Source organism: Diplotaxodon limnothrissa, linkage group LG23 (genome assembly GCF_057381915.1).
Source record: "Diplotaxodon limnothrissa isolate DT_005_m linkage group LG23, D_limnothrissa_male_GT1.1, whole genome shotgun sequence".
NCBI lineage: Eukaryota > Metazoa > Chordata > Actinopteri > Cichliformes > Cichlidae > Diplotaxodon > Diplotaxodon limnothrissa.
This window is the reverse complement of record NC_140617.1, coordinates 15953558-15978979: the sequence shown is the minus strand read 5'-3', so window position 1 is coordinate 15978979 and position 25422 is coordinate 15953558. Positions and strand designations below refer to the sequence as shown.

Below are 25422 nucleotides of genomic sequence, written 5' to 3'. Positions count from 1 at the left end.
GTAAAAGTTAATAGTTTAATCAGTTATGTAATTATAATTATAGTTTTGCTTTAAAAACAAGTTAAAGTTGGTTGAAGTTGCTTTTTCATACAAAAACTTTAGACATTTTCTGGCGAATCACGTGGGGATGTTTTCCACGGTTGTGCTCTCTAATGCATGCCCCCTTGCAGGAAGTGGTTTGCATATTACTGGAAATACTCCATGTGATTAAGGAGAGGGTGCTGCCTGGGAAGACCACAGAGGAAGCAGAATATGTGATTCCCTCTTGCTGGCAGTGCAAGCTGCTCAATTCTCACATCAGCACAGTCACCGCCTACTGGGAACTGGGTGGTTCAAGATTCGCCGCTGATTACATCAGACGTTTGTGCTTTTATGTGGACGACCTCTGGGTGATGTGCACAGAATTCATAGTTCAGGGCTGCAGAGCATGGTTGAAAATGGCTTATTCTTGGAATTATATGATAAATGTAATATTTTTCTTTAATAGAAATAATTACACAAAGAGATGTCATATTACAACCGGGCTCCACAGAACCTTTCATGCAGACATCCAGGTGATTATCACATCATCAGTTGGAACGTAATAGAAAAACTAATTTTGAGGCTGTTAAATAAAATAAAATGCTCGTCACGTTGAGATGACCTGCTCGTCCTGTCCATTCACTGTGATGAATGATCCAGATGATCCATGATCCAGCGTGTCTCCTGGCTTCATTAAGGCTTTCAACATTTGTTACTGAAATACAGTTATTAATAATCTCCAAGGCTACAACACAACAGCGCTCAAAATGATGGCATGCTAAAGTTCAAATTCTCTTTGATCGTTTAAATGAAGCTAGTTAATTATGGAGCACATTTTTAATCCAGGTTTAACAGTAATTATGGGAAACCAGGCCTCTTCGTATCAAAGAGATTTTAGCTTAGAATTCATTTTTGTCCCTTTTATTGAAGGTTCTCAACGTATCTACATCTGATGGAAACATGACAGTAATTTACATCATCTGTATGTGTCACTTCTGTACTTTTATAAAGGATGGTCCAGTGGGTCCTACGCTGAAGGACGTAATTAATTTCTTTGCGTTTAGACGATTGAGCTGGGTCTGGCAGATGCTTCTGGGTCTCTTCACTCAGTTAGAAACTCTGCGAAGCAAAGCTGAGCGCCTCAGTGAGTGTGATCCTTATCCACAACACTCTCCAGCTGGTGGATGAGCAGTGGCACCCAGGTCACTGCTCCTCTCCACAAGGCTTCCAGCTGGTGTCCTCTCTTTTACACCAGAGCAAAGAGAAGACAATCTAACTTTCAGTTGTTTTTGTCTTGTGGCCCCTCACTCCTTCTTTGTCAAGAGATTCAAGAGCAAGCAAGCTTGAAATCCACCCATATTCATTCATACTACACCAAAGAAGTAATAACTGCAGAAAAGTTTCCGATTTTTCACTATCTACACTCGAAATTTCGATTGATTTGTTTTTTTTAACAGTTGGTCCACACAGCTTAAAAAAAGAAAGAAAAAGGGAACAAAGGAAGCAAAAGCTTTGTTTCTTTGTTAGAGGACAGTCTGGGCAATGAGCTACTTTTTCTGTAATTTTACACATTTATTACTTACAGTTTATTACAGAGTCGTGCTGACAGATTTCTATATAAGGACACTGAGACATGATTTTGAAATAGTACTTGTTTTCTCTCTTATGGGGATAATTCAGCAGGCTGGAGAAAGAAAGGACTTTCTCTCATCTGGACTGTATGTGGCCCATGATGTAAAATGACTTTAATATCTCTGCTTTAGGGTGCTAAGATTTGCAGACATCCTATCATGCCATCAGTTTAACATCCTTATAAGATGTATATGATGATTCCTTTGATTCAGCATAGCAGCGTCAAACACTGGAGATCAAAATTAACAGCAAACCTTAAACTGAGTTGCTCTCTGAGAAATAGCAGGTCCCAGACCTGTAGCTTCAAAGCCTGAAATAACTGCAGGATTTACAGGGGAGACTCTCGCAAACGTCTAAAACATCCAGTTAAAAAGTACTCGAACTACCAGGAGTCACTGCAGAAATCATGCGGCGCGTCCGCAGGTTATTACTTATTTGTCTCGTCGTGATTTTAGTATAAAGCAAACATAAAAACTGCATCGGCCTATTGAGGAGATTCACTTTGGGCACAAGACTTCGAAGTTTCACTCCTCTTGCACCATATTTGCACCAAAAAGCCACTCGAACCGATTTCACAGGCTGTTTACTCAGGTTCTCTCTGTCTCTGCCTCTCTCCTTTATAATTTAATCTGCAGCGTGTTTTCTCTCCCCCTCCACATAAATGAAGAAGAGGATGATCTGTGACATGACGTATAATTCATCTGAAACGCTCTTCAGACGACGACTGATTAAGTTAATTTCATGCTTCTCCTTTTTTTTCCTCTTCCTTCCAGCGTGGCCAAAGGATTCATGTCACTGCTCGGGTTCGTTGTCATCTTTATTGTGTCGGTGTGTGATCCCAGGGTAAATAACACACACACACACACACACGGAGTAATGACTGCTGTCTGGAATTCTGCCAGTCATCCGTGTTTTCCATCTGCTTCAGGGTTTTGTTGTCATGTTGGACAAAGTTGTGTCGTTCTCCCTCAACACTGAAGTGGGACTGTTTGTCTTCATCATGCTGAGAGAATGCAGAGAGGACAGATTCCAGTGAGTACCTGTGATGTTCAGGATTGGATTAACTTAAAAAACAACTTTAAGGCTTTATTTTGTTTCCAGAAACAGATTCGAGTTGGATTTTTGGCGGCATAGCACACAGTTTAACTGGCATACATGCTCCACCCTTTCTGTTGGAGCTTGTTTCAGCTCTTCGTTCCTGAAACGGTTCGACCGTGATAATGAGAATAATAAATTCTCCCTCGCTCTCTCTGCTTGTCTTTCCAGACAGCTTGCCATCCCTCTGCCACTGGGCGACTGCGTGTTCAGCCTCAGCTGGCTGCTGCCCACCTACTTCCTGTTTGCAGTAACCTACGACGTCCTGCAGACCCTGGCGGATCTGGCGCATTATCTGCATTTCTACAACCACGATCAGGAGCCACACATTTACAATCTGACGGGGAGTTTAGCAGCAGCCAATCTCTCCACCCTCCTCTGATCTAAGCAGCTAGTTAAGGCACAAACTGGTAGGAGTTAAAATTGCCAAAATGACAAGCTTCGCACCTTTGTTTGTTTGTTTTTATTTGTGCACTGCACTTTCCCAAAAACCGTGTACGTAACAATCTAACAGTCAGCTGAAGAGGGCTCTCTTTTGTTATCTCACGGTGGCCGTCCTTGCTCAAGTTGGCGACACAGTAGAGATCAAAATTTCAGACTGTTTTTTTTCCTTTCAGTGGCCTTCATGGCATATTAGCTGTAGATTTAGTGTGGACCCAGTGTGTAACTAAAGTGATCAAAGTTAGATAAAAGTTTTTGTTGCTATAAAATAATAGACATCTAAAAATTACATTCCTGATGATCAAGAACTGCAGAAGCCGTCTTAATTGGAGCGGCTGGCAGATCTGCAGCGTGGATGTTACCAATTCCACGACTGCTCCGTTTGATTTCGTCCCGCTGTTTCTTCATCTCGTCCTCAGTCTGCTAACCGTAGTGGATTTCTTAGCCATAGCATTGTCCTCAGCAGTCAACCGGAGATTCTCGATTGGGTTTAGTTCAGGATTCAGGGTTTGCCATTTCATTATTTCAGGCTTAACAGCTGCAAGGAAGTGCTTTCCCAGTTCTGCAGAGTGATTACGGAGCATTGTCTTGCATAAATATTGTTGGCTGATTAGACGCTGATGTCAGGGAGGGAATAATCTGTGTTGAAGGAGCTTCATCGGGACATTAGCATTCACCTTGCTGAGGGGATGTGTAAGAGGCTCAAACTTTGCAGCAGAAAACATCCACCAAACCATTAACCTCCCTCCTCCAAACTTAACTGGCTTCTTCACACTGGTGTGGGTGCATTTGTTTTCCAGTTTTAGTGCAGAACATGATGCTTGCTGTGTGAACTTATTATTATACCAGTTCCTCTGTGTCCACGTGATCTGTTCCTCTGCAGATTTCAGTATACGCTTTTGATTTCTCCTGTTTCATGATTGGTTTGGTCCCTGCGGGCTTTCAGTCTGATTTCTGTATACCGAGAAAGGACCTTACACCTTTTCAGCCGAGAATCGGCATCAGTGTTGAATCAAATCTGTACTAAGACTTTTCTCCTCTTCTCCTTCAGCTTGTATAGACGGCCAGCATTTTAGAGGTAAACTGTTTGAATATTCTAGCAGTCAGAGGAGCCGGTTGTCCAAAGAGCACTAATACATTCAGCCTCCACTTGAACCACAGCCATCAACAACCAGCAGCTCCCCATCTTTCAAAATGATTGTTCTCTATTTTTATGGGGGTCTGTCAGATCCCAAAGCGTTCTCTAGTTTTGATCACGGTTCCTTCAGAAATTCTCATGAAAGTTTTTTTTTGCAGTTTTGTTGTACAGTATTTTCAGCGTTTTCAAATTCGACACTATGCCTCAATGACATATTTTTATTAGTGTTAGGGTAACTTTAAATTTGAATTGTTACAGCCTTGACTTTATTCTCTAATTTTGGTCTCTACTGTACAATAGTGCCATTTTTCTGGGTGTGCTTAGTTCGTATTGAGTCGATTTCTCTTAACTCTCATTTTGAGTGTTTTATACAGCCTTTTAACCAGGCTGCAGCCAGTCTGTGTGATGGGTAGAGCACAGACTAACTGGGTAATATTTAGATTGGAAATCAGATTAATGTTCAAAAAGCGAGAGACAGATTAAATCCTACTGAGATGAAACATTTCAGCGTGCTTAGTTTTTTGCATCCAGTCTGACGGTAAATACACTTTGAAATTCTTAGTGCTGTGCAAACGTTTCAAGCAAGTAAAGTGAGGATAGTTTGCAGTTATCAGCTGTTAACGTTTTACAGATTGTGAAGTAGGGCGAAACCTAAATCAAATCAGTGCTTTGCCTTTTAAATCAGCACCAGTTCATGTCGGTACACTTGCACAAAGTTCTTTTAAGTCATTTGGAAGGCAGGTTGTTCCAGGAATCCCAACAGTTCTCATGTGGATTTCCTCTGCCTGTGTCTTCTGTCTCTTCATGTAATCCCAGACTCACTCCATGATGTAGAGATCAGAGTTCTGTGGGTGTTACACCATCTGTTACAGGACTTCTTGTTCTTGTTGTGGCTGAAGTTAGTTTTTCATGACTGGCTGTTGCGAGACATCTTCATGCTGTATGATGAATCTGGGCTGCTTTGCTGTATATGCTGTCTGATAAATGGGACTAAACATCAGAAACTTCTGCACAGTACTATTTATTACTTTGTTATAGATTTACTCCTTAACGCCTTATGCAGAGTATAAAAATGGCATTTATTTAAACAGTAATGTATAATAGTCGAGTAAGTTATATAGTTACGACATAGGCAGATCTCTTCTTCAGGGTTTTTCAGCCTTTGCTGCAGTCTACATTATTTTCATACTAATAATATTGCAGTGCACACACAGGCACACGCACACACAATCATGTTTTCATATCAATGTGGGGACAACTAATTGATATAATGCTTTCTGTAACCCTGAAACTAAAAACCACATTTTGAATCACAAAAATACCTTCAAACTCGTGGGAACGTGGATTTTGTTCCCATAAGGGCTGTTGGTCCTCACATGTATAGTAAACTTCCAATTTTTGGTCTCCACAAAGATATGTAAACTAGTACAGGCACACACACACACACACACACACACACAGAGGACTTAAAGGCAGCGTGTCACTGCACTCCACACAGCATTAGTACGCACAATGAAAAGTTAGACTAGAGAGGCTCCCAGTGGTCTCTTTGCATGTTCACAAACGCAAGAACTTTTGGTTCAGGCATGAGCTCCATTTAGCCTCCCAATACACAAGCTAAACCTGACAAAAATGTGTATTTTATTATAACCAGTTGACTGATTACTCATGTCTAGGGCATGTACTATAAAGCATTTGGGGATTCAGGATTAGCCTGATGTTTAAGGCCACAGCAGGTTAAGTTGGAGATAAGAAATCAACTCATGCAGTGCAAAAAAATCACCACCTACCATCACCACCCCCAGAAGATCCCTCAGACCTCAGTAGGCACAAAATAACTGTATCTTTAGTTTTAAGAGACTATGTGAAGTCTTTCTCTCTGTGACACCATCAATAAGAAATAGAGAGTATTAGAAGCAACCTCCTGACCTGCTTTTTTAAGTGCTGGTTGCAAACAACTTTTAAGCCACTCTATTTTTCCATAAGCCTTAAAATACTGATATAATCCTCAGACAGGGCACTTAAGCCTTTTACTTGTTGACCTTGTATAAAATTTGTAAGTCAGCCTCCTTACTGGCATGAGCTGCTGTTTTTTGCCAACTTTTCCGGTTTTACTGACCACGCAAAGCTTTGAAAGCCCACACACTTTCATGTGGGGCTTATCCTACCACGCAGCTGCTGTTTAGGCCACAGTGTGAGTTTAATCTTGTTTAATTTCTCTAATAATCAAGTTTATTATTTAATTTTTACAATCAATGCCTCTGCTGACTTGTCTGGTCACATGATGCCAAACTCTGGGATGACTCCCATCCTTGTTACATAAGGAAAAGATATATCTGGGGTAGGTTGAACTTGCTTTGTGTTGCTTGACGTGTTTACCTGGGACCTGTAAACCTACAAAGTCCAGCACATCCACGTCTTGTTGATTTCTGAGTTCTCCTACCCCATCATTACAGCTATTTAAATTAACAGGCTGTTGTCTGATGTAAGAAAGGTTTAGCTACTCTTTCAGCTTCAACCTACGCTTTTAGTTAACAGCGAGCAAAGAAAAAAAGTTGCTTTTGAGTCTATTTCTAACCGATGCTCATCAGAGAAAGACAAACCTATCTCTGAAACCTCACAAAACTGGAACAGCGAGTTTCTGAGGAATCTTCAGGAATGATGATGCTGTTTTCCTGAGAACCGATTGGTCAGTAGACGGTGATTTTGTGCATGTTGATATCTTACCTGCCGCGGAGCAGGGTAAGCCTGCAGCACAAGTTAATATGCAGATGTGTCCTGGTAAGACAGTGGCAGTGAAAAGCCAGGGTCTAGCTTCATAGTACAGGCTTGTGAGCATTTCACCGCTTCGCTTTCATTTAATTTCGATGGGTCAGGGTTAGCGGGGAATGCAGCATGCCGCTTCGGTTTGATTGCTTTCTGCAGAAGCACCAGCCTGAGGACGTTTGAAATCAAAGATTTACTGTTTTATTAAAGTCGGCTATTTTTGTTTGACATATATTAAAAAAAACATGTATTCATGATTGCCATTCAGTCGTATTCTTTGGCGCTATTTCAGCACCGACACTCTACAGACACACAAATAAAAACTCAAAGCTCTTATCAAAATATATTTTATTCTGCACTTAAGTTTCACTGATCGGACTTAAATGATGACACATGAAAGTGATGCGAGCTGCAGAGAAAAACAAAGATGCTCGGGGAGCCCATCGCAGGCGCTGCCGGGCTGACTCTGTGGCACAGACCAAATCAGGGGGACCCTGCCCGTGTGACATGTTGGGAGGAATTTCAGTACTTGAATGCTTTGAGTACAGGAAAGTTAAAAACAAAAGGAACAGGTACAAAATATCAGACTTTTAACACTAATGCATGAAAACCGTCAGCCCAGAAGTAGAAATTTATTGTAGAGAAGAAGAAATGAGTTAATTTGCAATTGTACAAACTTTTCTCAGAGGCAGAACTTCTCCTCGAGGCAGGTTTGGGTTTAATTAAACCTCTGAAGTTGCATTCATGGATGCACTTTTTTTGGCCAATTAGGATTTTGGTGGATTTTACCTCGAATGAGTTCTTTGATTCGGAGGTTTAACTCGAGTATTGAGTTATAGTTGTCTCAGCTTTTATAGGTGTTTTCCAACTGTTACCCAGACGCACAGCAGGTGCCCAACAGAGCAGCCATGTTGGTTTCAATTTAAAATCTGGGAGCTTCTATGCAACAGAGTTGAGAGCTGATCGTGCGTTTCTCTCGTGGCTCATTCGTCAGTGATGTGAAGCGGCACGATTTCACGTGTGCAATAACACGCACACACAAATATAACTCCATACTCGACCGCTGACCTGCGCCTGGAGCGACTCTCTCAAAGAAACATCTGTGTGACTCCCAACTTTATCTGGCTCAATTTAAGAATTACAATCTCGTGTTTAGTGGACTTTCAGGAGACAGCGATTCAGGGACAAAGCTTCCCGAATGGATTCAAGCAAAATAAAATAACTTTTTTTTTATTAAAACAAATTTAGTGGTGATTTGCTCCTGGGAAAACGCTCCCCAGGCAAGGTGCCTTCAGAATGACAGCTCAGCTCAGAAAGCTTTTACATTACAGGGTCAACCTTTACTGTTTGCATCAGAGTAACAAAAAAAAAATCTTTAAAATTTATTCAACATGGAAATTAACACTGCCAATAAATCAATTCACATTTTTTTTCTTCAGCTCTACAAAGAAATTACAAAAACTTTAAATTTGTCTTTAAAAGAGTATAAAACGTCTCGTCAGCAGGGACCTTCGGAATAAAATTTAAGCTGAATTTTTGGTGCATAAAACCAAGAATGACGATGAGAGGGCAGATGAGCAAAAAATACACTAAAGATGCAGCGTCATGTTTTACTTTTAATTCACCAAAACGGTCACGCTGTGACTTTTAGCCATTTGTTTGTGTCTGGTTTGTTTGTCCTTTGGTGCCTCTAATAAGTTCCTAACGCACTCGAGTGCGTTCTGATCCGCGCAGACAGCTCGTCCCTGGTCTTCTTCTTGTAAAGGGTCGCTCTGAGCGGCCCTCCGCTGCCTGCCGGGGAAATCTGAGTGACCATATTTAAAAAACTGTTTAAAAAAACCCTAAAGTTTCAATTATAAAAATATTTTAGGGACTTTTATGAAGTTACTGTTTGAATTCAACCAAGACAGCAAAGCCAAATAATTACTGTTTTCAGAACCAAGCTTGGAAAGCCACAACTGACCTCGCTCACCAGGTAGCATGATCAGATCGAGGCGGTATCCAAAGCTACTCCCTACCACAGACTTTCTGCCAGTTTCTTATCCTGAAATTTCTACTTCACGTAGTCCACCTAACAGTGGAATTATACACACCGTGCACAAATGCCGGCAACAGCACTGGTCACCTGCGGATTTTCAAAAGTCTCATTTAAATTTAATGTGAAAAGGGCCCGTGGTATGCGCACACTTCCTGTTAACAGTCAGACTGATCGGTGTTTGAAAACGGCCTGTTTACATCAGCGTCACTGGTACCAGAATAAAACTAGCTGAAACAAGTAGCTGCACAGCTAAACTTGCACACAATCTAACTTTAATTCTTCAAGCTAATGAAAATGGAAACTTTTCCATTCTGGGATCATCTTCCACGTTTAACTGTGTAACACTTTACTCTGGTTTCTTTGGCTCGGCCCTCTGCAGGTTTTTTTCTTGCCTCCGGCAGCACAGACACTGAAACGTGATGCCGAATTTTCTCACTCTTTCAGTCTCAGACAGCTGAAGTTGAATCCAGTTAGAGATGTTTGCAGTCTTAAAATTGCCAAATGACACCTCGATAACTGTGTGTTTGAGTTGGAAATTCCTGTTGCTGTTAAGTTTCAAAAAACTGAAGGCAACAGAAAGTTTTGATCAGCGGGGTAAAAGAATCCTGACCTGTTTTAAAGCGTGTTATCAATGCCATGTGCCTGCATGGAGGCACAGAGGGGGAACTAGAGTGTGTCTATGTATTAAGAACTGCATTTAACCATGAGGCCTACTCCCAGCTGCAAGTGGAAATCGCTGAAACACATGAAGAAGAAAAAGCCTTCGCTTTGCTGCACTGTTTGGAAATCGTGGCGAGGACGCTGCTCTTCGTAACGGTTGGGTGTGCGTGTTTGTGTGTTCGAGTGTGTCTGTTTTGTGTGTCTGTCGTCCTCCTAAACCTGTAAATCCTCACCAAGCCCCCCTCCCGCCCCGCCCCTTCCCCCCGAAGATAGAAAATATAAAAACATTGAAACGAGAGTTCTGAAATTTAAAAAAAACTAAGTGCCATCCTATTTTTGTGGTGGAGATATGTCCGCACGATGAGATCCGACTAGTAACAAAGATCAACACTTTTTTCATACTTTTCATTTTGATGACGATGAGCATGGTTTAAAGATCGAAAAAAGCAAAACAGCTTCCAAATTTTGGTACATATACGGATCTGTAACTTCTTTTTTTTTTTTTTTGTCTATCAGTTTTGTTTTTTGTTTTTTTTGTTTTTTGTTTTTGTTTTGTTTTTTTCTTTTTTCGCCGTGTCCCTCCTGCATCTCTTTAAGAGTCTGCGCAGACAGAGAGGGCCGCTTCCATCAGCACGTTTATCCATCTGTGTCTGTCCGTCTGTCTGTTCACCCCTGTGTCTGGACCTGCTGTGTCGGGTGCTTGCTTCCTGTTCCTGTTCCCTGCTTCCTGTTTGTCGGTGGGCGGGGCCGAAGTCGTAAGCGTGAGCAGTACGCAGGGCAGGGCAGGCAGGGACAGTCATTTGGCTATGTACACATTCATGGTCGGTCCATGGCTTCCAACAAACGGCAGCACTATTTCCGAAGGTCTAATACACACACCTGGAACAGAGCAGAGGTCCATCCGTTAGACTGAATCGATCACAAAAAATCATTAAAAAACAGTCGTGTGTGGACTTACAGATCCGTCTGACGCGCTGGCTCCCACTTTATCCCCCGCTGCATTCCAGCAAACCTCAAAGATTCCCCCTGTCCCTCTGTAACTGTGGACTAAAGCTCCCGTCTGCAGGCACAGTGCAAACAAGCATTATTTTAATCTAACTACTTGTTGTATTTCAGACCTTCGAACAGTACATACACCGTCCTCCTCCTACCTGTGTATTCCAGATGTGCACGCATTTGTCAAAGGAGCCGCTAGCCAGATGGCGACCATCAGGGCTGAAAGCCACGCTGTAGACGGGCTCCTGGTGTTTGGTCAGCGTGTGAATACAGATGCCTCTATCCACGTCCCAAAGACGGACGGTGGAATCAAATGATGCGCTGTGGAAGGAGGGGCAGGTTCATAAATATCTCACATTGAGGGGAAAATGTGAACTGCGGCTTTCACTTTGGCAGAAACTGTAACACGTTTCACTCTCCTGTGTTAATTTAAAACCCGAGTGCTTTGTAAAACTTGGAGTTGATTTAGCTCGGAAACAACACAGTTCCATATGGACAAGCTAATGCTGAGTCAAATATATGTTTATTATTAGCTAGTTAGCTCATTAGCTAGTTGCACAGCAGATGATTCTACACTGATGACGGATGTGAGGCAGTTCAAGTGTAGAGAATAAAGCACTAGTAAAGACTAGAGAAGCGTTATATAAACACCAGCCCATTTTAATTTGAATGTGTATACTTTTAGCTTTCTAAACTGAGTGTCAGAGGTGTTGCTCAGTCAGCAGCGACATGTAGATAAACCAGACAGTATTAAAAAGGCCGTGCACACAATGGATCAGCTGCCACAGGCAATAGCAGGCTGTTCAACACACCATCATTTCCATTTAAATCAATGTTTAAAATCAAGTCTTGTCAGAGCTGAAGTGTCCTGATGTGTCCTTAATTACTTCTTGGGTTTCTAACACACACACACCTGGCTAGCATGAGGTTAGCGCTGGGATTGTTTGTTCCAGGGCCAGTGGGACTCCATTTGATGGTGTAGATTTCTTTGCTGTGTGCCTGCAGGTCGTGGACACAGGCGTCCTGCTTCATACTCCAGATCTGAAGAGAAGCAAAATCCCAAAGAAAGTTAAAAGCTTTCTATTTTAGTTGAACTAATTATTAAAATTTAACCATTGCATTCAAGAAGCCTACAGAACGTCTTAATGTTAGAAAGTTACTGTAATGCCTGAATGCTGATTTATAGCTCAGCTGTTTCCTAAATGTTTTAATCTCTTGTCATCATCATCAAGTTCTTCATTTGGAAGTGAGGAGCTGCAGCGATGCGACTCACCTTCAGCGTCATATCATCTGAGCAGGAGGCTAGGAGGTTTCCTGTGGGATCCCACTTGATTGCATTTACTTCGTTCTGGAAGCAGAGAGGAGACGAAGGTTAGCTAAAGCATTATATATGTGAGCGGTGTGTTTTGCTTTGGGAAGATGCACATGAACACAAATCTACTCACTGTGTGTCCCTGGAATGTTTTAATGGGTCGGTCCTGCCCCAGTTTACAGACGTGGATGCACATGTCTGTACTACAGGAGGCGAACGTGTTGTTACTCTGCCAGTCCACGTCAAGTGCCGGAGCTGTGGGCGGATGGAGAGAGGAATATTAGACAGGAACAAAAAAATTTTTTTAGTTTTGTTGTGTGTCTCGTCTGTTTACCTGAGTGGAAAGGAAACTGTTGTTTGGCTTCTCCTGTATGGGCATCCCATATGATTGTTGTCTGTCAGGAGACATGTACACTTAGTGTGAGTGCAGTAAAATATTACCTCGTGAGACAATAACAAACTATTCTTAAAGTTATTTCTCGTTGGAGCTGATTTACAGGTTTACCTTGTCTACGCCTGCGCTCAGGATAAAATTGCCTTTTTTGTTCCACTTAAGGGCAAAGATGGGACCTTTGTGCTGGCCGAGAGTACTGGCCAGGTTACCTGTGGAGCACAACAAGAGAACAACACGTGTCAGCTTTAAATGCAAAAAAGGATTTAAAGGCCTGAAAAGAAATACAGTGCAGGGGAAAAAAATAACTGCATTCTGTAAACCTGCCTCTAGATGGAAGCATTGTTCAAGGATGAACTAAAGCATGTGGCAAACTATTCACGTCACAATTCCCAAAGCATTCCAGCGATTACACCACATTAATAAGTGTGAATGTAACATCAATTAAAGCCATCTCACCATCTTTTGTCCATATTCTGGCAAAGCCGTCATAAGAGCCCGTCGCTAACAGTGTGCCCTCGCTCTGCCAGAGAGAGAGAGAGATGTTTCCATATAAATGAGAGCCTGATTTCGACACATTTACTGACCCAAGTCCTGTTCTTCAGTTACAGTATGTGTCCAAATATTTCAGATCGAATGAGCGTCAGCTGGTGTTATAACAGAGGTCTGTTTTCTCCATCAGCGTGGATGCTTTCCAGGAAATTTCCGACTCTGCCTTTGGCTCTGGTTTATGTCCCAGAGGCTGGACTGAAGGAAGAATGCATCGTCTGATAACTCCAACGGTTAAAATACTCAGCACACGCTGACAATTCAGGACTTTGCTCTTTATATCTACCTAAATGTTGTCATTTTATAAGACTGTTAAAAAAACAAAACTGTTCAGTACCTTCTTTGGAAATGCTTTAATAGGCCTCGAGGATTTCAACACCCTCGCCACAGTCTCAATATGGTGACTGATCTGGCTAGTAAGACTTCCTGGATTTTGTGACTGCTTAAAGTTTTGGTTGATAGAGTGGGTGTGGGCATGCTGTCTTGCTGGAGCATGGAGGCCAGGCCAAAGTGACTGGAGAAACATGCGCACATTAAAAAACCTGAGTTTACTCTGTAAAGTTCGGTCAGCTGCTGCCATCCTCTGCGATCACAAATAAAGACACATGGGGCAGTTCCGAAAGCACCAACACAGGCCTCCATGTTTTACTGATACTTCCTTTCTTTAAGTTCTAATTGAGCAGTCACTACAGAACAACAATATCCCACCTGAAGCTAATGCACTGCCATGGCAACATGCTGCTTTTGCCAGAGTCGACTGATGCAACGTAATAAAAATGCACTGGCGTGTCCTGGTTGAACAATAGCACTGACAGGCAGCTGACGATGCTTAGGTTTCATCTATGATGCTGATTGGCTAATCCCACTGCTCTCATTAAATGGCTGGGATTGTGACTGCATTACATATTACCTGATAAGTAGGCGAGGCTTAAATGCTCGACCCGAGGCAAATGATCATAGGCAGAAACGTTCAAAAAACATGAGTGAATGAACCATCCATCTACTGCCACACAACAGTGGTGACAATCAGCCTATTTCGTAAAGTAGCAAAATGCACAGCAGGAGCCTTAAATTAAAGTTGATAGTGGATTCTTTTTCTTTCACATATCTTTTTATATCTTATCTAACATCAAACGTTATTACTACCACACTCTTGGAGGGCACTGCTGACAGGACTGTGCGTGGGGTGCAGCCTGTGCTTAGCCTGCTTTTGTTTTAGGATGCATATCTCGTGCTGAGGTGTTCACAACAATAAGCGTTAGCAACAAAAGTGTGTCTCTGATTCTTCAAAAAGGGGTTTAAAAATGACACCAAACTACCAGAATCCTTTTAGAAAACACATCAAGCAGCCCTTTGAAATTCGAAAATATCCCACAAACTTCTCGAGGTTACAGATTGTGACTTAATCCACACGAGCAGGGTGATTCGTGTTACATTCGGTGTGTTTGTGTGCCTGTGTGTACTCACATTCCAGTCTAGTGAGGTGACGTCTTTGTTGCTGGGGACATCTTGTCCTCCCTCTCGTATGCAATGCCTCAGGACCAGCTGTGTGGAGCTGCTTGTACTGTTCTCACTCAGGTTCCAAATACGAGCCGTCGAATCGCCAGACCTGAGACACACACACACACACACATCAGACTGCCATCTGAAAAAGTAACCTACAACATTGCTTTGTACAAATGATATGTAAGGATGTGCTATAAAGATCTCTGTAATAAATCTGAAGCATCACTTTATTGCTCATGTATGGGCAGAACATCTGCGTTAAGTGTTGATGTGATCTTGACTGAAATTAAAATAGGGTTGTGCTGCACTTTCATGTAATACCAAGTTGTACCACCAGATGGTGCACTGAGACAACCAGGCAAGTCCTAAGACTACATTCAGGTCAAACTGGCACTAAGCATTAATTCATGTTTAGTCTCTTTTTTCAGCTTGTTTGCTTCATGACTTGAACATTAACGTTGTACAAAAGTGGAAGCAAGGCTCACCCTGATGCCAGCAGATCGCTGACTGGGTTCCAGGCACAAATAAAGACTTCTGACTCATGGCCCCTCAAGACCATGGCTTTGTTCTGAGGGATCTCTACATCGCCGTCCACTTCCATCAGGTCAGCATGATTATCTGAACACAGAGTTGATGGATCAGGCATGAAAAACCACAAAATTCAATGAGTGAATACATAAAAAATGTAATAATATTCCATCATTTTAATTAATAACATAAATACAAGTCTCTGTTAAAAGAATTCCCCAATCCCAAAAATCATACGAATCATTTCGCTCACTTGCTAAGGCATGGGCTCCATTCTCCTCCCCATTGGCAGTATTCTCTCCGTTCTTGGCATTGCCAGCGATAGTGCCCCCAGTGGTCGACGCCGGCGCTGAAGCTGCAGCCTGCTGCTGGGCCATTTTGTCCCGGTAAGCCTGCTGCCTCGTCTGAACGACATCCGGCATCACCGCATCGATCAGGGACAGGGACTCAATGGGCCGGCCGTCAAATAGCGTGCCGTCCTGCGGAGCCAGAGAAGAAATCGGGTTGGAGCGGAAACACAGAGGAAGACAAGAAGCTGGTGAAAGAAGCTGACAGGCTTCTGTCTATATTACATTTACAGATTCCCTTTGATATCAGATTAATATGGGAATGACATCCTGATAGTCCGTTTAAGAAAGACTTGAATTATTATCTGATGTTAAAGGGTCTTTGTTTGTGTCCCACCTCATTTATGCTGACTTCAGCCTCCACGTACTGCAGGCCCTTCTGGATGATGCTGATCAGGGCAGCAGGGGGAACCAGAGCACCATTGATGTTGGACTGGCTAATGTGGCTCTCTATGCCAAAGGTAAATGCTGAGTGGGAGAACCCTAAAGAGGAGAAGAAAAGAATATTAGTAAATAATACTCCCTTCGATTTCAACACAGTGAAGAACTACAAGTTGTGGCGGTTTTTTCAGTCTTAATTGCCTTTTAACACTTTTTTTATAAAAGTCAACCCTTTTTTCCTTAAGTTTTTGTGGTGATGAAAGTTACTGACCCTCCGCAGAGTCGACGTATTAATGAAGAAAATGCTCGACCTCTGACTTGTTAGTAACATGTTTGTGAAGTCGTTGCTGTTGGAGAACAAGAACTGCTGCGTCACAACCGCATGACCCCTTGACCTCTGTCAATCTGCAGGTAACATCTAGACCTAAATAGTGGACTGACCTACTGCTGAGATGCTGCGTTCACGGGAACTGGTCAGACATACAAGGCTTTGTTTATGGCTGCCACTGACATGTAGGCATAAAAGTGCTTTTGTACAAACATGGTGACATTTAAAAGGTATCCCATAAACAAATGGAATGATCTAATCCAGACATCTCCGTCTTTCTGTTCTGATGTACATCCTCTCATTAAGATATAAACGGTAATAGAAATGTTAATATTGACCATTTATGTTTGAGTAAATTTTAGCTACCCGTGTGTGGAGAAACAGGACAAAAGCTTTGACTGAAGTTAAATCTCATAACCATCAGCTCTAGGGATGGGTATTGATAAGATTTTAACGATTCCGATTCCATTTTCGATTCTGTTTAACGATTCGATTCTTTATCGATTCTCTTATCGATTCTTTTTTTTTTTTAAAAAAAAAGGAGAACACTAAGGTCGATTAGCTCAGAGCTTTGTTTTATATCTTCTCTTTGAACAAGATAGAAATTTAGGAGTAACATGGCCTTACAAACCCAACAGTGAGATCTTGAGAGATCCAGCCTACGGCTCTTCAATGGGGTGTCACAGGGTCCCCAGGAAAAAAAAAATTGTAAATGTAAAATAATAAAATAAATATTCTTGTGAGACATATCACATATTGACGGGGTCGGGTTATGTTAAAAAGTATAAATTGTTATACTTTGTTCATTGGTTCAAAGGTACCCCACACTTCTTTTTTTGTTTGCTTGTTTGTTCTGGTGTATTTTTCATTTGAACTGTTACTCTGCCAGAGTACTCATATTTACAAGATGGCATTGAACGCCCCATTGGTGTATCAGGAAAACTATTTTGTACGTATGTTCCTTGAAGGGGATTGAAGTCGTTCTTTTTTCCACCGCAGCGAAGGGCTAGGAGTAGGAGAGGAGCTGCTGTATGTTTTTGTTATCGAATCGATCTGATTGTGAAATAAAGCATATGCAGTGAGAAAGCAACTCCAGGAGTCATCCCTGCCTTAAAGCTGCAACATTCTTCTGTAGCAATAACAAAGTATAACATAAATTGTTCTGTGGCAATTACACAAGAATATCCAGTAATGTCCCTGCCTACAATTAAACACATTCACTTACCAAAAATCGGGGGCATCTGCTGTGGCAAATGGGTGCAAACCTTTGACCACAAACTTAGACACTGCTCGGTGACATTAGTCTATCCTGGCCTGAAAGGAGACGCTACCGGTAGACTGCAGCGAGAACTGCCAGCGAGCGCCAGCCAGACTCTGTCTGTCTCTCTCATCATGGTCACCTACATGTACAGTAATGGCAGGTCTTGTAATAAGGCAGATTGCGCTAACATAATATGCACTGTTAGTTGATTATTTACCTGCCGCATTAACGGGAGAGGACGTGCAAACGTTAGCGCTGCTGCTGGGTTGAGAGTCACGAGTCCGGAGCGGAATTAAAAACGCGTGTCATCGCGTGTTTTGTGAGCAAATGCTTTTGCATATTCGTAGTGTTTCCTCCCTTAAATGAAATATCTACTTTGCAAGTTGCCCTGTTGTCATCGGTTGTCATAAAGTATAATCAAACTTTTGAGCGTTTGAGCCGCTTAGGCGCCATGTTTCCTGCCAGGTAAATGACGCTCCGCAACGTGGTGACGTCATTCGGGGCGACTGGAATCGATAAGGGAATCGTTTGCAAAAATGGCAAACGATTCCAAGGAATTGAAACAGTGGGAACCGGTTCTCAACAAGAACCGGTTTTCGATACCCATCCCTAATCAGCTCTCTTGTAATGATGATTTATCTTCATTCATTGTTGGACTATAAATACAGAACAAGAAGTTTTGGCTCAGGGTATCAGTTATCCATATATCTGCTGGCTGCAACGTTGGCCCCCAAGGCAAAATCTGAGAACACAAATCCAGAAATACTTGCCAACTAATTTCATCACCGCCCATATTTGCTTAAATGTAAGAAGCTGTGGATATTTTTCTGTTATCATGTGATTATTGTTAAGCTCATCCCTCATTTGGACAGCTGGTCACCCTTTTAATTTTAGAGCTGGTCGAATTACTTCTCCTTCTCTTAATAATATTTCTCAAAACCTCTGATTCATTAGTTGTAGATCCACAGCTGAGACGACTCTCATCTGTGTACACAACGAGTCTGATCTCAACAGGTCCCACTCTTTGCAGCCAAAGTTTTCCTCATCACTCGGCAGCAGAGCAGTTTTGTTTAAGTCTGCCTTTGTCTACATCCTCAAAGTGTTGCCTTCCAACAGATCGACTCCAGTTCAAATATATCTGATCAACCATCTAAATGATCATCCTTATGATGGTCCATAACTAATCTGTCATTTCTGCTGTGATGTCTGTAAAACGGTTATTCCAGATAACTTCTGCCTTTACTTCAAGTCAGGACCAAACTAAAATAAAACGAAATGCAAATGGCTCTTAATGATCTTACTATCTACCACATTGCCAATTAACACTAAGGCAGCATTAAGGGTTAAAACCAGTCCAAATTATTTCCGCACCAATTGAATGATGAGTGCCTGTTTTCCCCGGTGTTAAAGTTCAACGTCCAGGCATTCAAAAAAAGAGGATTTAGAAGAGGTGGAAGTTAGCGGTAAGTTAGCTAGCCGTTTAACATCTAGAGCTACGTACCAGGTACTACGTACCTGAGTGACTAAATACCAGCAAAGTTTGGGCGGTGGGCGAAGTTGGGCTAGTTGACCTGGTGGCTAGCTAGTGCTGTGGTTAGACCCATATAAACACACTGGCACAAGGAAGACACTGCATGAAGGTTAAATTGTTCTCAATAATGGACAGTGACAAACACCATCATAGAACAGGAAGAAGATATACACAGATAAAACTTCAACCAACAGCACATCTGGTCCGTCTGCAGCACGAGGTCATTAGCATGTTGCTATGTAGTTTGGTTTAGTTGCCATTTAGACAAAAAACAAAAATTGCAAAGTGACACTATTCAGTTAGTGTGTATTTGGTGTTTGGGACACCAAACTGGGGGCTCATCTTATAGACTTGCTGCACATAAGCAGTAAAAACAAACTGTAGTGGCGCAGAATGTGAGGTGACCATTTTTTGTCTCTTTTTTGACAGACAAAAGCTGCACATTAAAAACTGTGATCGATACATCGCTTAACAAGCTAAGGGCCTCCTTAACCTTCACCGCTTTTCTCCTGGTTTCTCCTTGTTTCCCTAAATCCATACAACACAGGTGGTAGGCATGATGTTATTTCGACCCATCTGATTAAGCGATGGACAGACACCGGTCCGGCTGTATGATTCATTCTGACTGTGTGATGACGTCTGTCTAAAACGCTGCGGACAGCCTGTGCTGTTTGTCCTCTTTTAAGCACTCTTGTTTACAATGGCGTCATTATATTCTGCTTTTAAACAACAAGCAGCACCACACTGACCGTGTTGTGTATACAAAGTGACAAAGATGACCCAACAACCTGACAGGCAGCTCGGGCATCTGCTGACTACCCTACCGCCTATAGTACGACAAGGAAAGAAAGAAACTGATTTCTCATCTTATAAATGTAATGAAAACAGATCCTGAAAAAAAGGATTAAATTCCACCCAAACAAATAAATGATTATATATCTTAGAAGAGACGATTTTTAGAAATATCACAAACTGTCTTCTTGCTCAATTTGTGTTTAATTCAGTCCCTTCTTTAAAAAAAACAACAAAAAAACATGATAAATTGTTGATGATAATTACTTTTTTATAACAAACTTTTAAAGAGTACTGTTGATTCATACAGCTCATTTTAATCATCATTAGTGAATAAAAACACACATTTGTTGTGATGAAAACTAAGTCTGTTAATGAAAACTATAATGAGCCATGTTGGTAGAAAAGCAAAGAACTATTACAAAAACGATAAAGCTTTTCATGAAGAGGAGAAGAACTGGAGCTGGATACCTGACTCCTGTAGGTATCTGTAGACCAGGAAGTTGACCTCATCACTGCTAATGCTCATCTTTACTCCTGTTACACCATGAGGTCAGCACACACACACCTAGCCTGGAAAACAGAGAGAGGTTCATCAGTGAAGGGGAAATCTCACCAGTTATTTAAGCTCAAACACAAAGTCAGTTTACAGCTGATGTTACTGTGGAAAAAGGAAATTACTGTAGAGCTTGCGCATGTACAGAGCTTTAAACTGGACCTCCTCGATCACACTTAATCACGTCACTGGTAGCAAAGTACATAGCCTACAGCTGCCTCAGTGCACAACATGATCACATGACCCTCGTCTTGCAGGACCTCAGATAAAACAAAGTAAGAAAGAAAGTTTAGCACCAGCAATTTGATTACATTTTAAAAAGCAACAATCACATTGAGGCACTGATTCATGTATTTACTGAGAAATAGAATAGAATAGAATAATCCTTTAATTGTCCCACAAGGGGAAATTTGGTTGTAACAGCAGCCAAAAAGACACATATACAAACAAACAGTACACAGAACAGAAACATACACAATTTTTTTTTCACATATTTACATTAAGGACAGTGGTTACTATATACAGAGAGTACTGTACAGTTATTAAATTAAAATAACTACAGGTAAGAGGCAGAAAGCGTGTCTACATGCCTGTGAGTCAAGACATCTGATGGAGTGTCATTGTTTTACTGTTTGTCTGCATTTTAGTCACTCTGGTCGTGCTATGCTCATGAGCACTCTAAGTGGCTTTTACTGTTTAATATTTTATCTGATTATGTCATTGTTTGATCATTTATGTGCTTCTGACTTTGCTCTGTGCTTAGATCCCTCTGCGTTTACGCTTCTTGTTTGTGCCATCAGCCTGCCAGGGATGAAGAGTAGCCTGTATGGCTAAATGTATGGCACACTGACATCATTAATTAAAACAAGCACAAAATTGACAAAAATAAAATAAAGGCTGCAGCTTATATCTTAACAACAGGCAGATTAAACACATGCTATTGCATTGGTGCTAACTAAAGCTGGACCAGCAGTCTGTTTAGTTTACATCAGTTGACGTCTTTATTTTTTCGATGTGATCCAGACCATGCTGGCTGTACGTTAATATGTGTTACAATTACTTCTCAGTTGGTGTTTTATTCACAGTGTGCCCACACCCCAAGCTGCTCTGTTCCCTCTGACCACATATTTAACATCTGATGCAGTCATCTGGGCACCGGCCCACTACAAACTACTCGACTGAAAAACACGAGCGGGAAGGAAATCAGCAGGACAGAAACACTTCTGCTGGTAGGACTCCTTTCGTGTGTGCGCCCAAGCACATGTCACATGATTTGACGTTGCCTTTGTGTGTGAACTAATATGGCTGGGAACCGCAAGTTTAACAGCGTTTAACAAGTGCAGAGAGCCGATTCCAAACAAGGACCAGTTCAAAGCCTGTTTCCCCCAGAGAGTAATCAGGCCTGGAGCTTCTCGCCTACAGCACCCCCACCCGCCTCCCAGCAGGAGTCTCTCTGTGCATTTAATGGTAGTTAAGTGATTGAAACTCTCCTGGGTACTGTGGACACATTTCTTTTCAGAGGATTTTAACCTTGCGTCATCTGGAACAGCTCAACATCTCCGTACACTGAGCAGTGGTCTTAGCATTGCTGGATGCTGAGCTGAGGGAGGGGGGAGAAGTTTCCTTTAATGACCACCTGATAAACCGGTCGCAGCGACGAAAAATAAGACACAATTACACACTACAACTGTGAAACATCAGTATTGTAGTTAGGGCTGCCACGATTTGTCGACTAGTCACGATTACGTCAACTATCAAAATCGTCGACGACTGATTTAATAGTCGACGCGTCGTTTGAAGCTTTGTAAGATCACAAAAGACGCAGGAATAAGTGGCAGGATTTAAGAGTGTAATAACGGACTGAAACAGAAGATGGCAGCATTGCATGTACAAGGATGTCAGCTACCGTTAAACCCCGAAGAAGAAGAAGAAGAAGCAGCTGTGTCCCAGAATTCATAGCGCGGCCCAGCGCAGTTTCCAACAATGGCGGCAGCTGGTTAGTTTTAATGTTACTCTTATTATTCTTTCTGGGTCACAAAATAAACGTTTAACATATTTTCAGGCGAGAATGTAGCTGTGTAAACCTCAAATATCTGCTCAGTTTATCAGGACACCACATATTTTCAAAAGCGCTCCGACGTTTTCGGAGACATCTGTTACCCACTAGCTCGTTAGCTAGCCGGGGGCTAGGCTCACTAGCGCCGTGAGAACACCGGACTCCCCGCAAATCGTTTTCAAACCCACCGCCGTCTTTCGCTACTCAGGTTAAATATATATGAGTCACTTAGATAACTTAAAATGTTATTGTTTGGCTTTTTTTTTTAGTATTTTATTTGTTCCTGAGTAAATCGGTTTGGCTGAGATAAAGTTATAGTTTTTACACAGCTGAATAAACGTCAAGCAGACAACTGATTATCAGAAGTGTGAGATGCTCCAGAATATACTCCAGTGTCCTGTTATATTTTAGATAGCAAGGAGTTTATTAAACTTCACCGAAACAATCCGCAAATTTCATTAAAATTTAATAAACTATCATCTTGTCTTTATTTTTAGTTAGCACATACCTTAAACACTTAAAGCTGTAAGCTAATGATAGTTATATAAGAGCAGATGCTGCTGGTGCAATAAGCTGTAGTTTTGCGTCCAATGGATGATGATCTGATTAGTCGACTAATCGCAAAAATAATCGGTGACTAGTCGACTATCAAAATAATCGTTTGTGGCAGCCCTAATTGTAGTAGAGTAGAGCAGATCCCAAAAAATTCAATTACTCATGGATTTCTTCCTTGAGCAGATATTCTGTTTTTCATTCTGCTGTTCTGATAAAGATCTAACGACAGAAAAGGACATTTAAAAATGACAATGTGATGCCACTACCTTTTTGTTGTTTGTTTGTTTTATTTCTATCCAAACACCATTTTCTTAACTGCTTATCCAATTCATATCCCCAGCTATTACCGAGTAAGAGGCTAGATGCACCATGGCACAACACAAAATTGTCAGTTGCACGTTATTGGACTGTGAGAAGAACCAGGAAGGAACCACAGAGCCAACATTAAACTCCACACATACAGTTAGGGGTGGGCGGTATAAACTGTATTTGGTAGAAACGATATGAACAGCTTCGCCTGTTTTGGTCAAAAGCATTGCAGCGGCTGCAAACAATATCATCTGCAAATTATGCGGCGACAGTAATAGCAAAGAGACGAAGCACGTTTTGGAATATGAGGAAAGCCAAAAACTGCACTTCCTCCACTTCCATACCATTGATTTATTAATGTTGAATTCTCTCGCAGCTGCTCTATTCCCATGTTGTTGCAGTGTATTAATGACTAACCTTCTATAGTGGATGAATTATCTCAGTTGTTCTCCTGACTGAAGTTTGGTCCGTTTACAGCATCCTGCCATGTGATTACATTTGTCCCTAACCATCGGGAACACTCACTTTAACTTTTATTGAGTAGAAAAAAAGTTAGCGCTCATCCTCCAGCTTCACTGTGTTTGTTATGCTAACATAGTTGTGTCGCTAGCGATCACGTAGCACATCATTATATACCAGCTAGCCCAACTTCAGTAACCCTAAAAGTCACTGCTGTTTAGTTTTCTGTCTTCATTTATGTTGGAAGTGATAGCAGAGCTGTACGTTTTAATTTTTTTAGAAATCTCTCAGTCATGAACATGCTATATCATGTTTAGGTAACTAGCGAAACTAGCGCGCTAACTTCCGCTAACTTCCTGCTAACTTCTAACACTGTTGTATTTAATAAATTCTGTTTTCATGAATGCCTGAATGTTAAACTTAATTGTTACACCTGGTAAAGCAGCAACACTGACCGTTTTATTAAAGATGAAAGAAATTTGACAGTTTTTAACTCTCAGTGAAGATGCAGTGTTCATTGACTTTGGGACCTGAAGCAGACTGAGTTTTGGACCCAGATTACTCCGTGAGGCTCCTGACTACGGTAGCCATAATGCTTCGACAATCCATCAAGCGGTACGGCTTCGTAGCTTACCAAAGTCATAGTAAAACATTTGACAGATTTTTGAGCGCCGTGTACCACATAAAATCGTTCGCGGTCAGTAAGCACAACCAGAATTCATATATAAGGCGCACCGGATTATAAGGCACGCTGGCGGATTTTAAGTGCACCTTATAGTGCGGAAAATACGGTATACAGAGGAAAAGAATATATCGTTAGTGCATATGTTTCAAATTATATCGCGATATGGATTTTAGGCCATATCGCGCAGCCCTACATACAGTCCTCGCTGGCCAGCAGATTTAAACCCAGAACTTTCATTGCTGTGAGGCAACGGTGCTAACCACGGTCATTTATTAATCCCTAATTTATGCCAGAGAAACAAACGATCTGACCTGATTTTATATCTCCTAATTTTTAATGAGATCACAAAATTGATGAGATTGCAACAGCAGCCACAAGCACTGATAATCTTCCATTTTATTTATTGGGAACAGCAGGACGATATTGGACTATGTGAATTTTTTGTTTTTGTTCAGTTCCCCCCCTTCTCAAAAACGAGCTGAGTAACGTGTACTTCAACAACTTTCTGGATATGTGGCCAGTACTGGCTGCCAGGTGCAAGTCCTCACTCTCCTGCAGCAAATCCACTTCTCTCTCTGTCTGAACTGTTCACTGTGTGACAGTGAGTACCTGTAAATGAGCAGTCTGCACATGTGCAATGTTAAACTGAGGCTGTGCACTGTGTGAGAGGAAAATAAGACATTCTGTCACATGTAAATGCAGCTGACTAACAGCTCTACCCTTCAACATGTGTGTGGTGAGTCTGTCAGGCAGCGTTGCGGTTCCAAAACGAGATGCTTGAAAATTTCTGCGGTTATTGAACTAAAAAGTACGCGCCCTTCCCGAGATACACCATTTCACTGACGATTTCTGCTGAAGCTCCACAAAATGGTATTTGAGAATCTGGTGTAACGACAACAACGACAAAGTAAGGCGAGTCAGTTGCATCAGCTTCACTGGAGAACAGGGGTGCCATGGCTGAGCTGTCTGGGGATGTGTTCATAACCCAGGAGACAGCAGATGAAGAAGAGGTGGTGTTGTTCTCTGGCATGTTGGCTCAGCGATACTTATCTGTGCCTGGACCCTCTGTCTCCAAAGAGAGAGGATTGT

The 25422-nt window shown here is 41.7% G+C and overlaps 2 protein-coding genes across 2 annotated transcripts in view; one reads left to right on the top strand and one right to left on the bottom strand.

The window, feature by feature from the left end:
• LOC146607763 (uncharacterized) overlaps positions 1–3130 on the top strand; it is a 96884-nt gene extending 93754 nt beyond the window's left edge. The window contains exons 16-18 of the mRNA XM_085348000.1: positions 2427–2496; positions 2582–2685; positions 2920–3130. Of these exons, the coding sequence (XP_085204126.1) occupies positions 2427–2496; positions 2582–2685; positions 2920–3130 (385 nt within the window). The remainder of the gene's footprint in view (positions 1–2426; positions 2497–2581; positions 2686–2919) is intronic.
• A 4320-nt stretch (positions 3131–7450) lies between these two features.
• tbl1xr1a (TBL1X/Y related 1a) overlaps positions 7451–25422 on the bottom strand; it is a 54138-nt gene continuing 36166 nt past the window's right edge. Inside the window, exons 3-16 of the mRNA XM_085348792.1 lie at positions 20185–20286; positions 15758–15903; positions 15327–15552; positions 15031–15163; positions 14507–14648; positions 12950–13013; positions 12605–12702; positions 12434–12494; positions 12233–12354; positions 12061–12135; positions 11701–11828; positions 10943–11108; positions 10750–10851; positions 7451–10670 (exon numbers count right to left, since the gene is read on the bottom strand). Of these exons, the coding sequence (XP_085204918.1) occupies positions 10644–10670; positions 10750–10851; positions 10943–11108; positions 11701–11828; positions 12061–12135; positions 12233–12354; positions 12434–12494; positions 12605–12702; positions 12950–13013; positions 14507–14648; positions 15031–15163; positions 15327–15552; positions 15758–15903; positions 20185–20242 (1548 nt within the window). The 5' untranslated portion in view covers positions 20243–20286 and the 3' untranslated portion in view covers positions 7451–10643. The remainder of the gene's footprint in view (positions 10671–10749; positions 10852–10942; positions 11109–11700; positions 11829–12060; positions 12136–12232; positions 12355–12433; positions 12495–12604; positions 12703–12949; positions 13014–14506; positions 14649–15030; positions 15164–15326; positions 15553–15757; positions 15904–20184; positions 20287–25422) is intronic.